The sequence below is a fragment of the Panthera leo genome, chromosome B1 (assembly GCF_018350215.1).
Source record: "Panthera leo isolate Ple1 chromosome B1, P.leo_Ple1_pat1.1, whole genome shotgun sequence".
Classification (NCBI taxonomy): domain Eukaryota; kingdom Metazoa; phylum Chordata; class Mammalia; order Carnivora; family Felidae; genus Panthera; species Panthera leo.
In genome coordinates, this window is record NC_056682.1 from 202,688,710 (window position 1) to 202,705,833 (window position 17,124).

The 17,124-nt window shown below is 45.8% G+C and overlaps 1 protein-coding gene across 1 annotated transcript in view; it reads right to left on the minus strand.

Moving 5' to 3' along the window:
- Window positions 1-17,124, minus strand: part of HTT (huntingtin) — a 147,512-nt gene that overhangs the window by 95,175 nt on the left and 35,213 nt on the right. The window contains exons 9-16 of the mRNA XM_042937033.1: window positions 11,785-11,986; window positions 10,573-10,620; window positions 8,074-8,154; window positions 6,376-6,719; window positions 3,367-3,490; window positions 2,997-3,115; window positions 1,088-1,199; window positions 697-834 (exon numbers count right to left, since the gene is read on the minus strand). Of these exons, the coding sequence (XP_042792967.1) occupies window positions 697-834; window positions 1,088-1,199; window positions 2,997-3,115; window positions 3,367-3,490; window positions 6,376-6,719; window positions 8,074-8,154; window positions 10,573-10,620; window positions 11,785-11,986 (1,168 nt within the window). The remainder of the gene's footprint in view (window positions 1-696; window positions 835-1,087; window positions 1,200-2,996; window positions 3,116-3,366; window positions 3,491-6,375; window positions 6,720-8,073; window positions 8,155-10,572; window positions 10,621-11,784; window positions 11,987-17,124) is intronic.

Consider the following 17,124-nt stretch of genomic DNA (forward strand, 5'->3'; position numbering starts at 1 on the left):
TAGCAGCCGTGAGTGGTAGAAACTATTTTGGGGTTTAAAGATTCCAGCTTCATCATAGCCTTGATATCGCACAGATTTTCTGGATTCTAATTCCAGGTTGCCAGTCAATAATCAAAATTCCAAGATTTCACTTCAAAAAAAAGATGAGAGAAACTCAAACCACTCCACACTTACCTAATATGAATTCAAGAGCCCAAGTGTGTCCCCTCGCCCAAAGAAAGGGAGAGAACGCGGGAGGACAATTTTAGAAGTGCGGTTCCTCCCCCATTTATTCCAACATGAGAGTGTGTCCCAGAACGTGTGGACAGGAGACGGGATCTGCTGTTCTCTGCTGGTCTCAGGTCCCACTTGTCTCTGAGTGTGAACATCTGGCCTGGCTGAGTGAGACCCAAAGCAATTTGGATTATACGCGACTTGTGCTTTGGGTATAAATGCAGCATGTGTGTAAACTGGCGCTTACGCTCCCAGCTTTCTGTCGTTTTGCCACGTGTGTTCACACTAAACACTGCATCTACACGGAGTCCAGAGAGCTAAAAACACCGCTAGTCCTGTGTTTTAAATAGAGCTACAACATAGTTCAAATGCCAAGTAACTCAAAAAACAGATCAGTCTAAAACTAACATAGACAAGATGATTTGAAACAGTTCTCCAAGTACTGATTCAACATGAGGAAGGAGGCGTGAACTCTCAACATACCAGGGTACTCCACGGAGTCAAGAGGTACTTTGTAAAGTTTGCTGAAGAAAGACTCAGGATGAAGGGCCACAGCGGCTCCCACACAGCTCAGTGCCAGCGCCTTCACGCTGACCCTCACGTCCCTGTCCGGAACCAACACTGCAAAGAAACCACCTCGGTCACCTTCGGCTTCAAGGCGGTAAACATGCGGTGGCCACGTAAACGAACTAGACCCAGTAACCCAGCTCCCTCAGCGTCCCCTCGCCGCTCCCGTGGGTCAGCCAAAACCAGAGCTCACGCCCAGCTTCTACTTCCTCCCTTTGCTGCACAACGAGGCACAAACTGGTCACCATGTTGACCTTGAAACCTAGGTATTTCCTCCAATGCTGGACCTGCCCTGCTATATACGTACCATTCTTCTCCCCAGTCAGCAAAAACGAAGCCGACAGAAGGCGGACACAGTGGACAAGAGGAACAGAATCGTCATCGGTAGACTGTCCTATGTCACCTTTGATCCGGCAAGGCTACAACAGAGAAACAAGACCCTTTGTTGTCCGTCTTGTAATCAAGGAACCAATACATTCATTCATCAGTGCATTCAACAAACAGTTCCAGAGCAGCACTTATGCCGGGCGCTGGGGATACAGAGACACCCATCTCCATCATACACAAGCCTGACCTCACAGATCGTGGCGGAGCAGGATCAGAGCGGTCAGAGGCAGGCCTAACACGGGGTCACGTGGGCCGTGGCAGGGATGAGCTCAGCGTGCAGGGAGGGCACGCGGGATAGAAGGCAGCTGAGACCTGGCATCAGGAGGCTACTCGGGAAAAGACGGCATGAGCCATCATCTGCAGCACAAGGAGAAGCTACTTCGACAGAGGAAGAGCCCTAGGAATGCCCAAAGCCGAGAGGGAGCAGACCTGGCTCAGAGGGGACCTGGAAGGAAGTGCTGAGTCCACAGGATGACTGAGCATCTACAGAGGGACTAAGTACAGAACGCCCTTTCTCGCCCTCAAGGAATTTAAAATTAACTGGGAAGACACTTACATGTAAAAAAGTAAGCAATTCAGAGATATTTTACAAACAGTTCAATGAATAACTCAACAACAACAAAAACCCAAATGTGATTAAAAACTGAGCAAAGGACTCGAATAGACATTTCTCCAAAGACATATAAATGGCCAGTCAGCACATGAGAAGATGCCCAACATCACTAATCATAGGGGACGGCACATCGAAATCCCGGTGATCTACAATCTCACACCCAACAGAATGGCTGCTGTCAAAAAAAATCAGAAAATAACCAGTGCTGACGGGGCTGTGGGGAAACTGGGAGCCTGGGCGCTGTCGGCGGGAACGTAAAATGGCGCGGCCGCTGCGGAAAACAGTGTGGCGGTTCCTCAGAAAAACCTAAAACTAGAATTACCGTGTGGTCCTGCAATTCCACTTCTGGGGACACATCACATCCAAAAGACCTGAGAGCAGGGTCTTGAAGAGACACATGCGCCCCCAGGTCCACACAGCATCATTCGCACGGGCGGAAGATGGAACCCAAGTGTCTATCAGTGGAGGAACAGAGAAGCAAAATGTGCAAATTGCGGTGCACACGTTCAGCGGGACCTCACTCAGCCTTAGAAAGGAAGGACATCCTGACACCCGCCACCACACGGGTGAACCTGGACAACATCATCCCAAGTGAAATAAGCCAGTCGCGAAAGGACAAATACTTTGTGACTTTGTGATCCCACTGATAGGAGCTTCCTGGAGGAGTCACATCCACGGAGACACAAAGCAGAGGGTGGGAGCCAGGGGCTGGGGGCGGGGGCAGTTAGTGCTTAACGGGGACGGAGTTTCCGTCTGGGGAGATGGAAACAGTCCCGGGCTGGAGGGTGATGGCTGCGCAACGTGTGGCACTTGTGCCCTGAGCTGCCCGCTTTGCGGTGGCGATGACGGCAGTTTCTGCCGTACGTATTTTACCACCATGAATAAACTAATAAATCAATTAAATGAACAAAACCAAGACAGGTTGCGAGACTATGCGTGGCCATCAGACGAAAGGCCCAATCGGTGTGAGCCAGGTCTGTCTGGGAAGGACTCTCAGTGAGGCGGACCTTCAGGCAATTCTCAAGGATTTGGGCGCACCTGGGGAGGCAGAAAGGAAGAGCACACCTAGGAAGAGGTCAGTACTTAAGGCGAAATGGCTGAGCAGGAGCTCAGAGACGGGAAAGCTGGGAGCACAGCGCACAGACAGCAGCCACGGCGGTCTCACGCGTTCACGTGAGCTCAGAATGCTGAGTGGGCTCAGGCCTCACTACCTCACCTTGTTTTCTTGGTCTCCTGCTTCGGCAGCTTCGTCTCTTGAGACAAACGTATCCACACTGCTGTCGGAGGGCCGCCGGCTGTGGCCCATGCTTTTCAATAAATGTGCTTGCTGAAGGGCTTCAAAATCAGAGAGATTGGGACTGAGTGACGAGTTTCCAATTCAACAGCAAATATACATTTTTACACAAAGCCCACATGAAAGTATAGGACTTAGATCAAGAAAAAGGACAGTCATTCCTCAATTGATCTTCCTCATCTGCTATTTACAACTCAGAAAACCAAGACATCTTCTAGGAAGCCACGGTAAAACTGAGACGTTGGGGTCGAAAACAAGACGGCTCCATAGCGCACCGCGGAAGTCCACGTACCAGCTGCGGAGTTTCGGAAAGCATCCACGTCTTCCTCCGGAAGAATGCCCGCGGCCTCCTCATCCTCGTCCTGTGGCTGTCCGATCTGCATCCCCGAATACTGGCTGTCGGCCCCATCTAACACCTGCACGGTTCGAGAGGGGCTGGTGAAGGTTCGGATGGGACGTCACCGAGGGACAGGCTCTCCAACGTGGGTAGGCAAAGGCACAGCCAGAAATCACAGGGACCGCATCTTATGTACTAACACAAAGGTCATTTCCTTAAATGCACAGACATGCACGCATATAAAATCCAGTTCGCTGACCACACGCTGCTACTACGTTATAAAGAGCTTCACAGCTATAAAAATTCAAAATAAATTCCAATCTGAAAATTTCTCTTTTTGACATTAAAAAAAAAAAAAAAATCTTTGTCTTTACAAGAAAATTTTGTAGTAAGTCAAAAATGAGGGAAATCTTTTAGACAAAAACCTAACACTACACCAGGTTAAGCTTCGAAGTTGCTAGGACTAAATCAACTAAGTTCTGGACACAGTATGTCATCTACTTAGCCAAAACTTGGATTATGATTCCATACTGCAAAATAAAATATCCGCATTCACTTGAAATCCCATGTAATTTGTCTGAAAAACTGAATGATGGAACCTCACTCCGTACACTAGTAATTACTGAAGTAAATTCTGTATCATTTTAAAAAGTCATTCCATGGGGCGCCTGGGTGGCGCAGTCGGTTAAGCGTCTGACTTCAGCCAGGCCACGATCTCGCGGTCCGTGAGTTCGAGCCCCGCGTCAGGCTCTGGGCTGATGGCTCGGAGCCTGGAGCCTGTTTCCGATTCTGTGTCTCCCTCTCTCTCTGCCCCTCCCCCGTTCATGCTCTGTCTCTCTCTGTCCCAAAAAATAAATAAAAAACGTTGAATAAAAAGTCATTCCAAATCCTTACAATTAAATAAAAAACGTCAAGCTACATGTTCAAAAGTAACCCAGAAAAGAAACAATTTCCTCCACTATCCTGTTTATTAAAAAAAAAAAAAAAACAACCTTACCTCAGTTAAAAAAAAAGAAAACTTACAATAAGAAATCCTACCATGACAAAAACCAATACTTTTTGAATATCTTACTACATGCCAGACAGGATCAAAAAGCACTTGACACGTATGGGCTCCTGTAACCTTCGTGAGCCTTAAGGCACAAGCACTGCTGTCCTCAATCTGTGGATGAGAAAACTGAGGCAAGAGGGGACACAAGTGCCCCAGACTGCACAGCCAGTCAACGACAGATCCACATTCTGGTGGCTCCCTGCAACAGGCCCCTGAACCACCAGGCTGAGCTGTCTCACGAGGAAATCCCCCAGCCCCTTCCCTTTGCTTCTTCTGTCTGTGGCACTTATCACCACCTATTTATTTGCGTACCGATCGACTGATTATTGGCTTATTATCTGCCCCCCCACACACACACGCACACGCTCTAGAATAGGGACAATGAAGCTATGACCTAAGGACCAAACCTGGCCCGCCACCTGTTTTTATAAACGAAGTTTTATTGGAACGCTAGTTCATTTACGTACTGTCTATGGCCGCTTTCACACAGCAGCAGAGAGGACCATGTGACACAGGCAGTATGGCTCAGAAAGCCAAAGACCTTCGTTGTCCGGCCCAATATGGAGTTCTGCGACTCCCACTCTAGGATGTTAGCTTTCTGCGAGCAGTTCTGCATGTTGTGCTCTCTACTTATGCCCGGCCTGGGAACAATCCCTGGAGCTTAACAGGCGCTCCATGTATTTGTTCAGCAAACAATTAATGATTACATATGGGACATGGAAGTACCTCATAAACTAGAAAGAACTACGCCAACGTGGAAATTATCAAGGAAAGATGTTCATTCTCTACAGGCCAGAGAGACCCGCAGAGGCCCTACTCCCAGCACTGTTACGCAGTGAACCACTGGGTAACCTCGGGAGACCAGAAGTTTTCAGAATCTCCTATGGTCCTTCACTCCTATTTCTAACAAATTCACCAGAAATCATCCACTGTGAAGAGGCAAGATACCCATGGAAACTGGTGCAATAAACACACACCAGAATCTCCCCCCGCCCCACCCACTTAACACACTGCTCCTGACCCAGCACTCTCCCCGACCTTCCCCTCCCTGCATACTGGTCAGAACCTGCTCATGCTTTTCTTACCCACTGGTCCAGTTATTTGTCCTCCGGGGCCAGGTTTTCTAGTTAAAACCCTAACCGGGAGTGAGCTCCCTTCTCTACCCAAGGAACTCAATCTGCGTGGCCATCAGAAATCCCATGCACACGACAACTCGACAACTGCTCAGTAGGGACAGGAGACTGTTTTATCTCCTGATTTGTCATTCAATGCTTCTGCATTTATCCAAGCTAAAAAAAAAAAGTTCTTAATAAAATCTATGAACTAGTAACAGAACACTTAATAGTACAAATTGCTTAAAAAAAAAAAAAATGGGGTGTCAAACTCAGTCTAAACTTTTCCTGAACTTTTTGATGAGACCATCCCCGAAGTGTTTCTTGTCCACTAGCTCAGAGATCAGAAGTACTTAAATCCATGCTCTATAAGACGGGATATGTTGTAAGAGGTTTTGAAAAGCCAAAAAATATTAAAATAATGCACAGTATTAGTGTTTTTAATTACAATGCATTAAGACCACAGATCTATTACCAACAGGCTCCTTATGGATTTCTTAAATAATGATTTGATCTGTGCCCAACAAGTTCTTACAGAACGTAAAATGCAGTTTTAGCAACATTCATATCATCAACTAACCTAATTTCTGACCTCCACGTCCAACACAAATGCCACTCAGCCATTTCCTTCAGTGAGGTTCTCGGGTGGGTCTGAACTCTCCATTAACGACCTAAGCTGCTGACCTCTGTGCTCTTACTAGTGAGTCACACGGGGAGAGGGAAACAGGCAGGAGGGTGTGGGTCTGGGCCTCCAGGCGAGGCCTCTCCGCAGAAACCGGGGCACCCTCTGCACCCACTTACGATTTCAGAACTGTCTGAAGGGGTCACAGCTGAATCGGGCCCTTCGGTGGTGGTCTGGGAGCTGTCACTGACTGGGGAGGAGGCCTGGGTGCCATCGTTCAGGTCCATGGCTGGGTCAGACGGGACGGCGCTGATCTGGCTCGAGCTGTGGCTCAGGATGTCCTCCTCATCCCCGTCGGTGGCAGCACTCGCCAAGCCACAGCCGGCCAGATCCACCGAGTCGGGCTGCAGCGTGTGCTGTGAGCGGGGCTGCTCGGTGATGATGTCGTGCCCCACGGAGTCGCCAGGAGTGGAGACCCCAGAAGAGGCCGCCAGCTCACCACCAACCTCACCCTTGACTGAGGCTGAAGACAAAGAAACACTCATTCCTCAAAGGGCCAGGAAAAACGTTCAACGGGGACGTTGAAATCAAATGTTCACAAAATACCCCCAAATTCACTGTCACCAAATGTTTCAACTGCAAAAAATCCTCAAATACCATGAAAATGTGAACTAGTATATTTCAAAAGCAAGACAACAGTGCATTCTTCAAACATGACTAAAATTGTGTTTCACTGTATTCTTGACTTACCTTTTTTTACTCTCTTACCATGTCATATTAATAAAATAAGGATTCTCAGCAGATAGTTTTAAATACTGTCAACATTCTGAAGTGGGATTTCACTGTCAAACCTGAAGCACGCTCAGTAACATAACCACTTCAAGTCCTTGAGCAACGGCTCCAGCCAGGGCTTGGAGCCACACAGAAAGATTTCTGCGCTTCACAGGCGGCCTGGCCTGGGACGCGAGGCGGGGCGTCTGCGCACTCTCAGCCAGCAGGGCTCGGAAACGACAGAAAGGCACCGTCTCTGTGAGGTGGGCTTTCCTCCTCCCCAGACCCTGCTCAAGACCGCTAAGCCAGTCCTACCCTCCTGTCCGGCAAATGCGCAGAGCATTTTCCTAGCTTTTTTTTAAATTCCCACTAAAAAGACACACACGCACCACATAAAGTTCACTACAAGAAGGTCTACGCCAAGCTGTTACCAGGGGTCATTCCTGGAGGCCCCAAGGGCCAGTGAGCCCTTGAGCTCAACAATACTGCAGACGGCTGTAATTTTGTTTTGTTTTTGTAACTAAAAAAAAAAAAAAAAAATCTATTTCTACTTTGTACAAGTGAATAGATAATCACCACTGGAATTTTTCAGATTTTCCTTCCCAAATACCATAGCCTTATTTCAGCTGTCTAAAAATAATCTTTTGGATAGGACTGTACAATCCAAACCACTCTCATTTAATCCAGTTATCAGTATCTTAAGCAACGCTTATCACTCATAAAGTGAATAAAGAATCTGTAAGAAATGTAAATTTCTTTCAAGTTAAACTATCCACAATTTTAATCCCATTTTACCCTCACAATCCCTGAAATTCATGAGACACTTACCTACCATCCCCTACTACATAAGAAGACTTATGCTCAGGGAGCATAAACCTAATTTTAAAAGAGCCTCAACCAAGGAAAATAGCAAGTATTTGATGCAAGAAAACACACAGACACGTTTCAAAGTAAATGCTCGAAAAGAAGCATGGGTTAGCCGCCATTCGAGCGAGCTGGCTTCACCGCTACCCCTCAGGAGGGGCAGGACAGGGGTAGGGAAGGTGCAGGGAAGGGGCCAGTAGAGAGGAGGGAGGGGAGCACCACTGCCCCTCCCTCAGAGCTACCTGCGAAGGCGGGGCTGCTGCCCTCCGACCTGGACTCGGAGTCATCCTCCAAGGCTGCTGCGTCTCCGAAGAGCACTTTCCCTAGGAAATGATGTAGCAAGAGTCCTTAAGCTTGCTACACGAAGGACTTTAAAAATCAAACAGATGCACATTCTAAGCGGCAAATCGTAAGCATATTTAGTTCACTCTCTCATAGAAGAGTATATGAAATATATTTTTAAATAAAAGTATTTTTATACGTCTAGTGTGCGAAACACAAAGAAGCCATAATATGATATTTAGATATTATTAAAATCAATAAACCTACATGGAACAAAGTTAAAAGCAATGATTCTCAGACTATAACACCAAATATTTTAATAATTAATAAGTATTTACTGACTCAGACCTGTTTTTTTTTAATAATTTATATTATTATTTAATCTTGAAGATTGTTAGCTATGGCTGGAACCAATTCTGTTGGCAACCAGAGCACATATGTAACTACCATGCACCCGAAACTAGCATAGTGCTACGTGGTAACCAGCTGGAATTAAAATAAAAACTTAAAAACAAAAAGAGTTCAAAAACAAAACAGAAAGACCCTGAAGGTCTTTCCTGTTCTCTTTTCTCTTTTCTCTTTTCCTGTTCTCCTGTTCTGTTCTCTTTTAAGTTGCCAGACTCTGTGGCTGACAATCAGAACTTGATCTGGGAGGATGGGATAAAGTTCATCTTCTGCACAGTCCTAAAAATACATTTATCAGTTCTTGGTTTCCAAATTATGTCAATTTATAGTATATTAGTAGGAAAAAAGAAAAAAGCCGTAACGATTTAATTGGACTAATTAAATCATTATGGTTACATTACACAGAGGTCATTAGATGACACTATAGAAGTCATTATTGGCAATTTCTGACTTCTAACTTCACTACTCTTCAAGAAATAGGCCCTAGGTGTGATAACGTCCAGAAATCTATACAGATATGACATTAAAGGAGGAAAAAAGACAAAGAAAAAGCAAAGGATACCCAAACTCTAGATATAATTAACACGGCAACTTGATTAATCTACTAATAGAGTCCTTTATTACAGAGCAAGTGGTTTACCTTGAGGAAGCAAATTAAAATTCCACCCTGTGCACTTGGGTGTTAATGAGAGCAGTCGCTGTCTTTGGAATCAGGGGTTTGCCACTCCGACCCAAAGAGCCCACCTCAAAGGGTGCAAGGTCAAGGCTGCTGCACCCCCGCCCTGCCATCCTACATTCAACATCCACTCTGCTTCTGTCTCCCACAGATTTGCAGATCTCACTTGAAAAAAAAGGATTCTGCAACTATATCAAAAAAGCTTAAAAACCACAGGTCCCCATGAAAAAGGAAAACAAACAAAGCAAAACAAAATAGTAGAAAAACAAAAAAGATATTGAGGACACAACAACCTTCTGGCCAGAAGGAAACAACTCATCTCAGTGGTGGGAGTCAGCCACCTGTGTCTTCTTCACAGGGAAGGTGACTAAGCAATAAGGCAAGTCTCAGAGCAACTGAGCCACCTGCCTGAAGAGTCCCTTTCCCGGAAGCCTCGTGGCCTTCAAACAATCTCGGTATTTCACCACAATCCCAAACCTGATCAAGTATGCCACTATCATGGCCCAAATATTATTGATTCTAAGTTCTAGGAAATGTTTACTTAATCCAGTCAAGGTAGAATATTATTCCTGTTGAGATCCCATTCGATACTGCAAACAGTATTAGGCATTAGGCTCTCAAGCACTCAAAAAATATATGTTGTATACCAATTATACCTCAATAAATTGTAAAAAAAGATTAGTCTTTTAAGATTTTGAAACAGAAAATGGCAGCAATTCTTTCCTATGGAGATCCAGACCAGAAAATAAAATACTTGGTGTCGTAAAGTGTTAATGTGCACCAAAACTATCACACTATGGATCCAAAACACTGTGATTTAATAGAAATAAATTGTATCAGAACGTTCCGGCATGTACAAAGCTAAATAGGGTTGAAAAATGATAATCAGGCCCAAATTAACCAAATAATTAGGCAGACATCATTCCTGACTAATACTAAACAAAATTCACAGAAAAGGAAGTTAGTTTTATAAAACGTAACACAGACTCTATGAAGGAGTAGGCAAACCAGGACAGGCCCCTTTCTGTGAATAAAGCTTTGCTGAGCACAGGCCACGGCTACGGGCTACGGCTGCCTCCCGCCCCAAGGCAGAGCTGAACCGATTAGAGACAGGAAGGCCCACCAGAGGCCCTTTACAGGAAAAGTTTGCTGACCCCTGACCTAAAGCATTAGAAATTTATGACACAACGATTCTGATATACAAGCAATTTTCCAAGGCCACCCTACAGAACCATTCAGGCCCAGTTATGAGATTCCAGCAATGTTTATAAATACAATCACTCTGCTGAGAAGAGACACAGGCACAGTCGAAGGCATTACAGAAATACAGAAAAAGCAGTGAGACCCAACATAAGACTCTGAGTTCTGAAATAATCACCTTTTTGTTTTCTTGAAAGGACAGGGCTGCATGAAGAACCCCCTCCGGCTGTAAATCACAGAAAATGACAGATGAAAGTAAGGTGACAAGCTGTTAAAATCCAGAAGGAATTTGAAAATCTTCAAAAAGCTTGATTCAGTTTTAAAACTAGAGAATGTACGAACATAGTTCCACAGGCAGTGCTGAACCACCACAGCACAACGCTTTAATTTTGACACACGAAAATTATATCAACGTTCAAATATACAGATCTAAAGATGGGCCCTAAAATACCAAAGAAGCTCAAATAAAGTGCATTTAAAAAGTCAAATGAAAGACATTAGAAATCTCAGATTAGCTGGTCAATTAATAATCAAATATAAATTTTCATTAGAAACAATCATTAGAAATTAGTATTTCCGGCAAGTGTTTGTAAGGTGTGCGTTCCACAGAGGAAAGGATTCTTCAGTACACAGGGCCGTGGACAGGCACATTCTCATTTTCTGCTCATGGTTCAGGCAAACATTTATGTTCGAGCGAGGCAGCAATTAGGCCTCCAGTCACACCCTCTCGGCTGTCAACGCCGTGAGCAAAGGCCGTGCCACACACGCGCTGCGCTACATCGACCACACGCCGCCGGGCCCAGGTGAAGCCTGGAGTCAGCGAAAGCCACAGGAGCCTCCTCTGTGCCAGATCCAGTGCTAGAGGCCACGCTTCGGGGATCCCCATCTACTCCAGCTCCCACGGGCAACTCCAGGTCAGACAGGGCCCACCGGGGCTGGAGGAAAACCAGCGGTCAGTCTGCAGGGCAGCACCGTGCAGGGATTAGGGCCCCGTCCCCCAAGGCTTAAAGAAGAGTGGTGGGGGGGGGGGCGGGCAGCGGAAGGGGTTTCCTAACGTCTCTGCCCTCAAGGGCAGAAAGGAACTCTAAAGCCCCTACAGAGACTTGAAGATCCCATCTCGGGCCGCGACACGAGGGTCCTGGAAACACTTTCCCTACAGTTTTCGTTTCACGACGGATGAGATGGCATGTGGAGGCAGCCGGGTCAGAGTCGAGAAGCCGGCCTTAGACGCAGGCCTCGTCTGTCACCTGACCTCTCCACACTTCCGTCTTCCCGTCTACAGCTCAGGCTTCCGAGGGACCGAAGGGCGCCCCGCTCGGCACAGGGCGGGCCGGCCGCCCGGCCGGTGAGGGAAGCGGGGCGTCGCGGGGACGACCGCCGGAGAACATACCTAGGAGCTCCGCGATGCTGCCGCTGCGGCTCCGGCCGCCGGGCCCATACTGCGCGCCGCTCCGCTGCCCGCCGCCCGGCGCGGTCAAGGCCTGCAGGAGCTCGGGCGGGGGCGTCCTGAAGAGCTGTTGCAGGAGCTCCAGCGCCCCAGTCACGGCGTTGTGGTCTTGGTGCTGAGTGTAATGCAAGGTCAGTTCGTAAACCTGGAAACACAGGGACGAGCGTCATCAGCATGGTCTCTAAAACGTGTCGTAGGGTTCGCTGCTTTTGAGTCTTACGTTAGCAAATTTGTGCCTTAATTTCTCCTCCTAGAAACGTCTCCGTCACGTCTACCAACGTGGTCACGGCTTCCGTGCCGTGTTCTAAATTCCTGGCACGTTGTCCGTGGTCAGATTAACTCCTTACAAAAATGAGGCACTTCCACAAGTGCCACACAGGCTAATGAAGACCTGCCTCTGCCCAACCAGCGAGCAGGAAGGGAGAAGAAAGCTCCCGTCCGTGGCCACTGCAGCTCGTCTCACAGTCAATGCAAGAGGCACTGTCCTGAGCACCACGGAAAAAAAGTTTCCAAACCTTGTTTTTAACGTCTATTCATTTACTTTTGAGAGAGAGAGAAAGAGAGAATGCGCGCACAAGCTGGGGAGGAGCAGAACGGGAGGGAGACACAGGATCTGAAGCAGGCTGCAAGCTCCAGGCTACGGGCTGTCAGCGCAGAGCCCGATGCGGGGCTCGAACCCATCAACTTCTAGGTCATGACCTGTACTGAAGTTGGATGCTTAACCGACTCAGCCACCAACCACCTCAAGAGTTTCATTTTAAAAGCATCGCATCCAATTTTCCTACTGTTCTTAATACTATATTACATTATATGAACACACTGCACTCTGTTACCTTTATTTCTTTTTTAATTTTAATTTAATTTTATTCTTTTCAGTAACCTCTACACCCAACGTGGGGCTCAAACTCATGACCCCAAGATCAAGAGTCACATGCTCTTCCGACTAAGCCAGCCGGGTGCCCCTCTCTTTCCATTTAATTAGAGTTGCCGGACAAAATACTAAGCACCCTGTCAAATTTGAATCTTAGATGAATAATTTTGCAGCATAACTATGTCCTGTGCAATTTCAGGCATACTTACACCACAAAATTATTTACGATTTCTCTGCAATTCAAATTTAACTGGCACCCTGCGTGTTTATTTGGTGAAGTGGGCAGCGCTACCTTTAATATCCTAAAAGTAATACACATTAAAAAAAAAAAAAAACAGTATAGAGGGGATAAAACAAAAAGTAAATATCTCAGAGGCAGCTTCTTTTAATCATTTGTGTCTAGCTCTTCTGAGGACAGCCTCTATCACCACGGGCCTCGGGTCTACAAACTACAGTCCCCGTACGGGCCAAACCTGCCCACCACCTGTTTCTGGACAGACAGGGGGGTGGGGGGTGCACAGCCACATCTATCGTCCGTGGTGGCCCTCCCGCCGCGGTGGTAGAGCTGAACAGCTGGCCCTGCAGAGAAAGGTCGCTGCACCCTGCTCACGATAATCGGCTTCTACCTTGATTTCTGAAGCCATTTATTTTCAACAAACTTTCTATGTAAAATGAAGAAATAAGCACTTCACACTTCCTTTACTCATCTACCCCCTCCCAAATTCTGTTAGCATCATTACTTCATATTATTATTATTATTAATTATTTAAAATGTTTATTTATTTTGAGATAGACAAAGACAGCGCAAGCAGGGGAGGGGCAGAGACAGGGAGAGAGAATCCCCAGCGGTCTCTGTGCTGCCAGTACAGAACCCAACGTGGGGCTCAATCCCATGAACCGTGAGATCATGACCTGAGCCGAAGTCGGACGCTTAACCGACCGAGCCACCCAGGCGCCCCTCAGTACTTCGTACTAAGATTTATACCATTTACATACCATGTAACACTATTCAAATCATATGTGCTTTGCCTAGAAGTTGAGTCTAAAAATGGAATGAAGGGGTACCTGGGTGGCTCGGTCAGTTAAGCGTCCAACTCTTGATTTTGGCTCAGGTCATGATCTCACGGTTGTGAGTTCAAGCCCCGCGTCGGGCTCGGTGCTGACAGCTGGAGCCTGGAGCCTGCTTCAGATTCTGTCTCCCTCTCTCTCTGCCCCTCCCCCACTCATGCTCTGTCTCCCTCTCAAAAATAAATTAACGCAAATAAATATTAAAACTCCAGCATGTATCTTATCACGTGTACATACACACTATTTACTGCAAAGGCCGTTCATGTGACCGGACCCAAAAAGAAACATTTCATTTTTACTAGTGCTGTGTCACTTAAAAGAAAATGTCCCAAAGATAATAAACAGATTCTCTTTTCTCATAATCCAAGATTTGCTTAAAATTAGTTAACACTGGAATTTGCTTTGTAATTGGAGCATAACACCCTTTAATGAATCTTCCTGGTTCTCCTAGAACTGCTCTTCACTGCTCTTTCCCCTCCTTGTAAATACATACACGCGCCTTTTTCCCAGCTTCTTAATCCTGACATTCGCCGTAGGCAGTTTCGTGGAGCTCCTCCAACCCCCGTTTCCAATCTGGATGGTGTGCTGCTCACCAGACCCTCCTACAATACTTCTACCACATTTCTGAGTTGTTAGGTCTTGGTTTATGGATTTCAGGCTTTCCTCTTTTTTTGTATCTATTTCTCACTTTGCTGGAATACACCTTCTAATAAGTTTTTCAAAAAGCATACAATGATAAGCAAACTAAGTTCTTGCACATCTAAAAGTATCCAGGGGGCCTAGGTGGCTCGGTTAAGCATCCAACTCTTGATTTTGGCTCAAGTCACGATCTTAAGGTTCTTAAGATCAAGCCCTGCATCAGGCTCTGATCTGACAGTATGGAGCCTGCTTGGGATTCTCTCTCTCTCCCTCTCTCTCTGACCCTCCCCGACTCCTGCGCGAGCTTTCTCTATCAAAATAAACAAACTTTAAATAAAAAATTTTTTTAAAGTATCTATATTTTGCCCACACTTACTTTACAGTTTATAATTTAGCCAGGCTCAGGATTACTTTAAGTTCTATTTAAATATACTGTAGTTAGCTAAATTACATTGGCAGAGTTGAACTTCTTACTCAAAACAATTTAAGTCAGAATGGCTATCAGCCAAAAGAAAATGGATTACAATATGATTTAGAGATAATCGTGTCTTGCGTGCTCGTTCAGTGCTGTGCAGGATCATTTGCTCACTTTGGAGAAAAGTCACCATTAAGAAAATGAGTACTTAAGCACCGCACCCCATACCCTTCACTCGGTCCTCCCAGGATTACTGCTGCCCCAGTGTGACGTAGTTTCCAACATCCCTCTAGCCTCACACGACTTTCACCAGCGCCCCTGCTAATCGGCGAGGAGCCCTGAGACTTCGCGGGACCCACATCGGTTCCCATCTGCACACGCGTGCTCACTCCTTGGACTTGGCAAAGGCTGTAGTCTCTGCCTATAAACTTCTCCCACCTCCGGGCGTCTGGTCAAATCCTACCCACCATCGGCATCAGCTCTTAACCAAGCCTCTCGGGCACGCCTCCCTGACCTTGGTCATGCAGGGGCCTCCTCACTTGTGCTTCCACAGCACCCCGAACCCACCGCCTCACCACGCCGTCTAGTGATTATTGGCTTGCTTCTCCCAGCAGACTAATGATCTCCAACGTTTCTTGACCAAGCAGCATTTCTTTAAACATCAGAAAAAAATTCTGAGTATGGATCTGCAGTACTTACGTATTTATTTTAAAATATTATACGAGTACTACAGAGCTCAGATATCATGCACATCCTAAAATGTGTACTGAATCTGACAAGACTCTAGCTGGTTATCGATTTATAAGAAATACAGAAAACAAATATGTTCACTTACAAAATTGTAAGCAATCAGACTGCCAGGACTGCCACCGGACAATCTGTCCCTTCAACAAACGGACTCACGATGGAAGTGACCATCAGACCAAAGAGAGTCACGGTCCTTGTCAGCCAATCTCACTTGCATACTGATTCCAAAAGAATAAAGTAAACGACTGACAGGATGAGTGGATAATTGATGTTAAGGAAATGTTCTTTTCTTTTTAGGTGTGACCGTGGCATTGTCATTAAGTTGTAAAAACAAAGAAGGATACGAACTGGTATACTTGAAGATACAATGACTGGAATTTGCTTCAAAATAATGCAAAAAAAGGGATAATGAGAGAATCATAATTGACCCTGAGTTTCTTTTTTTTTTTTTTTTTTTTTTTTTAATTTTTTTTCAACGTTTTTTATTTATTTTTGGGACAGAGAGAGACAGAGCATGAACGGGGGAGGGTCAGAGAGAGAGGGAGACACAGAATCGGAAACAGGCTCCAGGCTCCGAGCCATCAACCCAGAGCCTGACGCGGGGCTCGAACTCACGGACCGCGAGATCGTGACCTGGCTGAAGTCGGACGCTTAACCGACTGCGCCACCCAGGCGCCCCTGACCCTGAGTTTCTAATTATTAACACAGGCGATAATTACTAAAGGCTATTCCACCTGCGTTTGTATGTCTGGAAATCACCATAATAAAACGTAAAACAAGCAAGATAAGAATGAAATAACCATTTTTTAAATGTATTATTACCTCTAGAAAACCTGTTTTATTCACTAAAACATTCGGTAATGGTTTTTTGAGAGGGCAATATGTAATCGTCATATCTCCTGAGAACGTCATTACTGATATTCTATAAGACAGCAGAAGGACGGCTGGTTGGAGTGAACTGTCAGACCCCAAACTTTGTTAGAGCCTGCTCCTTCTCAGTTATTTTTCATTAACCAGCACTCCCAGGGCCTTACCATGCACCAGGAAATATTCTAAGCACTTTACAAATATTACCTAACTCAATGCCTAAATCATTAAAGCATTACCTTCGAGTCATCAATTCTATGCAAGAATTATTTTAAGCCACTTAAGATTTTGTACCTTACAAAGTTTAGGTAAGGAACACAACTCATAAGTCCACTTGGCCCAAATAAATACCTATGAACTACAACGTCATCGATATGTGGAAAGCAGAAAACAGAACCAAGGCACCCCTCTCCAGACCCCAGGTTGTATGCCTCGACTCCTATATACACCATATGACCATGTGACTTACAGGAAAGGTAAGGGCTTCAGTAGCATCCAGTACACGAAATATGGTGAAAACCCTAACATGTTAAGCCAAGCTTATGAAATTGCTTGAAACGCAGCCACACTCAAGGTTAACAAAATAACCTGGATGAGCACACCACAAGGAATGAAGTCAACTGCTGAAGTCAGCTGCTGATCACATCGTATCAGAATGTATACAGGGTTTCTCTAT